At 40.5% G+C, this 4,834-nt stretch overlaps 1 protein-coding gene across 1 annotated transcript; it reads right to left on the bottom strand.

Annotated features, from left to right (window-relative positions):
- Nucleotides 1–2,915: 2,915 nt before the first annotated feature.
- On the bottom strand, nt 2,916–4,089 carry si:dkey-63b1.1 (B2 bradykinin receptor). The gene has a single exon (XM_017685800.2). It carries the CDS (start codon nt 4,087–4,089, stop codon nt 2,965–2,967), a length of 1,125 nt encoding a protein of 374 aa, XP_017541289.1. The 3' UTR covers nt 2,916–2,964.
- Between the last annotated feature and the right edge of the window lie 745 nt (nt 4,090–4,834).

Here is a 4,834-nt window from a genome sequence, read left to right as displayed (position 1 = left end):
ACTGGAGGCTCCCCACCTTTTCTAACTGGACGCAACCGCAAAGGCAGCCCACTAAATTTTATAGATCGGCTCTTATAGAAGTGCAACCAAATAATACAGTAATCAATTTAGCCAGTCGACATTAGAAAATGACTGAGCATTTCCCAGCTCACCTGATGAGGTAGGTGATGTTGATGTTGTCTGGCTGGATGAAATGCTGAAGAAAGGAAAGTTGTGAAAGTAGTTCTGGCTCATTTCAGGTTGAGATGCCAAATGAGACAAATGAGATTTGTTCAACTGACAATGTAATTAGTTTGGCTTCAAAGTTTTATATAATAATAATAATAATAATAATAATAATAATAATAATAATAATAATAATAATAATTCAGCAGAGAGTGATAGTTGCTCCTTTCCTGTTCTCATGTATAACTGATACATTTTTCTAGTGGTAAAAATGTGGCGTAATTGATTTACGCTCTGTTTGATAATTGTGAGCTTTTGACAGTGACGGGACCCGTTTGCCTTCTGCTTCCTTTTCAGTGGTGGTAGCATCTCCAACCGCAGCTCAAACTGAACCACAAACATTTGAGCTGAATCCAAAGCTCTCCTTCAGCTCCAGCTCCTGAATGAGGAGGTGGAACTCTCTGTGTCCCTTTCACGTTTCCAGAATTAAACAAAGCCTCCTCACTGTCATCATTTGCCTGTTTTTCTGAGGAGTAAAAGAAATCGATGTTACCTGAGGACATTCTGCTCACTTGCTTTCGCACTATAAAGCTCAGCACTGACTGCGGTATTGTCCTCATTGCAGTTTATACTTGGTTTTCTAGGTTTTCTCAGTCTAAGATAAAGTGGTTCATTTACTTGTAGGTGGTCCAGCCTTGGGATTTTTGTTGAAAGACCCTGTTTGTAGTCATTTATCCATGATGAAACAATTCCACAAGAAAAAAAGAAAAAAGGTTTTACTTTGACTGAAAATGTAAACATAGTGAGCAACTAAGGTTGACCTGAAAATGATGCTCTGTTTTAGCAAATAATTCATATTTATATAAGTCATATTTAAAATTTTGGTTAAATGTCCACATATAGTAAAAAATGGGGGGAGGTGGCCCAAAGCATGCCACTGCTATTAACATTCAAGACCAGCTCATTTATTTCTATATATAATATCGCTGTTGTTGGAACAAAACCTCATATCTCCAGAATGGAAACTTTACAGGAGAAGGGAAAAACACTTTACTTTTAATGCAAGTCAATGGAACCAGACGTCTTTCCGAGTCATTCTGGGCCATTTCCTTCAATCCATTCATCATGAAAGTTACACACGGTGTAAAAGGCCACGAGTGTTTTCAAATTCTGTCAAAAACTGAAAAATGTCAAAAATGGAGATACAAGGTTTTCTTCTGACAACAGCGATATATTAGACACAGTTGGATAAACAGCCTGTTGTAAGGGATAAAGAGTGATTGGAAAATGAATATGTCCATTACAATCAAAAAGACAGACAATTGCAGATTCTGTCAGTAGTTGGGTTGAAGGGACAATCTAGGAAATATGTTCATGATGTTAAAACATGTAATGGCATTTATTATCTGCATTATTAACATGCAGAACTTTCACAGCCATAGTAGAAAGATGTTCTACTCCACACTCGTTTGCGATGTTCAACCTTGGGCGCTACTTGCATGTGAGGTCAGGAGCTGAACTGAACATCAAGTGTTCAAAAGTTCTGGATAACTCATTGTTTGAGGTGTAAACAGAGTGATTTGGTGTGAAATGGTTGATGGCAGAGACGTCTTTACAGTGTTGATGATAGAAACCAGGGCTCACCACAACACTAGACTGCAAAACTCTGCACGAGTGAGTGAGGTGGTTTCACAGCTTTATTACAATCTAATTTAATGCAAGTCAAAAACTTCACAGTGCCACTGTTATTAAACCTGAATCTGAAATACAGAACTTTAAAGCGAATCACAAAATAGTAAAGCAGCAATGTTATTCAATGTTAAAATAAGACTTTACACCAATAATGAACATTAGAAATAAATACACATATACATTCATCAAAATACTGCACTGCAGTAGCTTCACTTACAGAGTCCTATAGAGGTATGTGCCAAGATACAAAGTGAGGATCATAAGATAACAACACCTGTATTAACACACAAAACTACTAGACCAACAAATTTCTATACCGTTTCCACATGAATGGAGCGTCTTAAAGTAGTTACTGTAAAAGATAAATATTTCTAATATACACACTTTTAATAGTGCCCGATAGGTTCTTTGCGTGATGCCACAGACAAACCCACTCTGGAAAACAGAGCTTGTGAGTGTAAGGAACCTTTTAAAGGTTTAAAGCTCGCTTACATAATGAAATGTTTCTATAGCAGTTTAAGGGTTCTTTGTAAAATGTACACATCACGTGGAGCTTCTGCAGACTTTACAGAACCGATCGCACTGATGCATCTCATTTACAAAAACCCTTCTCTGAAAAAACATCCTCTGAAAGCTGATATCAAATGTGGCTCTTTGACAGGAGTGGCAATATTCAAATCAGATTTTGGGTAAAAATGTGTAGGTTTGCATTTCCTGAAAGAAATACAGTGATTTCAAAGTCAGAAAACATAAGAGAAAACATTTCTAAGGAGTGAGTCATATAATTGAAATGTAAATAAATGGGAGGGAATGAACAGAAAGAAAAAAGAAAGAATGATTAAGGAAGAAACAAAGAAATAAGTCAAGGAATGAAAATTAAAAAAAGAAAAGCAGGAATAACGTAAAGAATGAATAATAATAATAAAAAACAGACAAAAAGCAGCCAGCTTATAGGCTGGGATTTACGTTAAACCTTAATAAATAATAAAATCTGAAATCTACACAAAGACAAAAAAGAATAAAATACAAGAAAAAAAGGTGGGGAAAAGGGAGCGGGCGGCAAGAGGAGAAAAAAAATAATGTATGAATTTCAGCCAACTTTGAAGATCACCGTCCTGGCAGAACCTTTAGCTTCCCTGCAGGTCCGACAGGTGTGACGCACACCGGAACTATTCTCTGTTCAGCAACGCACGAGTCTTTGCGGCTGTCACTCCACTTGCTAGCAGTAGTGATGTTGGTGGAGCTGTCCTTCCAGCCAGGGCTGAGGAGCTTCATAAACACCCCTTTAGCTCTTCTCCTGAAGTGCTTCCCAACAACCACATACAGGAAAGGGTTAATTGAGCTGTTAGCATAAGCTAGGTAGGTGGACAGCTGGATGCTAATGTCCAGAATGTGGCTAAACAGGCACCCTGGCATGAGCTGAAAGTAATCCAGGGTGTCCAGCACACGCACCACCTGGAACGGCGTCCAGCAGAAGAGGAAGATGGCTAGCACGGTTAGCACCAGATGAGTGGCCCTTCTTTCCGTCCGCACACTCGGATGGGCCCCCGCACTGCCGTCTTTCAGAGCCTTCACCATGTGGTGGGTGCAGAATGCAATTATCGGCAACGGAATCACAAACCCAAGAATGTTATTGGTTAGGTTCCTTTGGATCCTCCACCTGGGGTGAGGGAACTCCAGAATGCAGGCATGAACATCTAAATCAGGAATGTAACTGACAGTTCGGAAGAGAAAAGCCGGAATGCTAAGCAGGAAGCCCAACAGCCAGATGCCCAGGCAAATGCGCTTGGCCCAGGCTGCACGCCTTAACCGGCTGGGATTCATGGGCCTGGCCAAGGCCAAATAGCGATCCAAGCTAACCAGGACCAGGAACAGTACACTGCAGAAGTAGTTCATGGAGATAGCTGTGTTTACCAGCTTACAGAGCAGCTGGCCGAAGGTCCACTGGTAGTCCTGAGCGATGGTGACTGCCCAAAAAGGCAAACAAAGAACCATGACCAGGTCGGCGAAAGCCAGGTTGCCTAGGTAGATATCAGCCACAGTGCAGGGTTTCTGCTGCAGGCAGAAGACACAGAGAACAAGGCCATTTCCCACCACACCAAGGATGCTGATAAGTGCCATGAACTTGGGTTGGAGACTGCTCAGCCATTCCCAGGCTTCTGTATAGGTGCAGTTGTCAATGGCCACAGAGTCCACAGTGGGGACCAAGGACACAGATAAGTTCAGCTCCATCGAAAACCTTTCAACATAATAATAAATAAACCAGTTAGACATGCATTTGGTCTTGACATCTGAATTTCTGTTCAAATCAGGCACATAGCCATGGGTAAGCCTGGATCTATCCAGATTCATCACAGTCCTACTCTATTAGAACATTTAGTAAGCTGAATTTGAATTATATGCATTGCAATATGCTCTGTGCTTTATATTCTCAGCCATCCAATCACTGCTTAGCAATTGATTCTATCCACCACTGCCTTGAGCCTTTGGTTCATTATCAGTGCACCAGAGTTTGACCTTGAAGCTCCAACTGCGGTCAAAAGATGTAGATGGGATCTATAAAAGTAGAGCATGTAGTTTTCCACCCATTTCCAAAGCTGTTGTTGTCTTCAGAGGTCTCAAATGTGGTACTTCCAATACTTTACTACTATAACTGAAAAGGTTGGGTCAAAACGTCAAATCAAATGAGAAAAAAATCAATCAAAATCCACACCCATCACATCAGGTTATCATAGATCAGATAGGAATAGTCCAAAAACAGTTTTTCCTGCCTGCTGTGGCAGTTTGCTTTTGCCTAGGGTGATTTGTCCTCCACTGTGTATATCTCAGTTGTCAGTGTTGGTTGTGGTTATGAGAATCCAGTATTCTAGTTGATGTGTACAGTCTTGCTTGTTTTGTATCACTACTAGGCACTGCTTTCAGAAACAGGCTATAGCCTGATGTTGTTACATTAGCACATTTGGAAATTGTATCCAAC

The sequence above is a fragment of the Pygocentrus nattereri genome, chromosome 4 (genome assembly GCF_015220715.1).
Source record: "Pygocentrus nattereri isolate fPygNat1 chromosome 4, fPygNat1.pri, whole genome shotgun sequence".
NCBI classification, from domain to species: domain Eukaryota; kingdom Metazoa; phylum Chordata; class Actinopteri; order Characiformes; family Serrasalmidae; genus Pygocentrus; species Pygocentrus nattereri.
The sequence above is the reverse complement of the archived record's forward strand: the minus strand, read 5'-3'. Positions and strand labels throughout refer to the sequence as shown.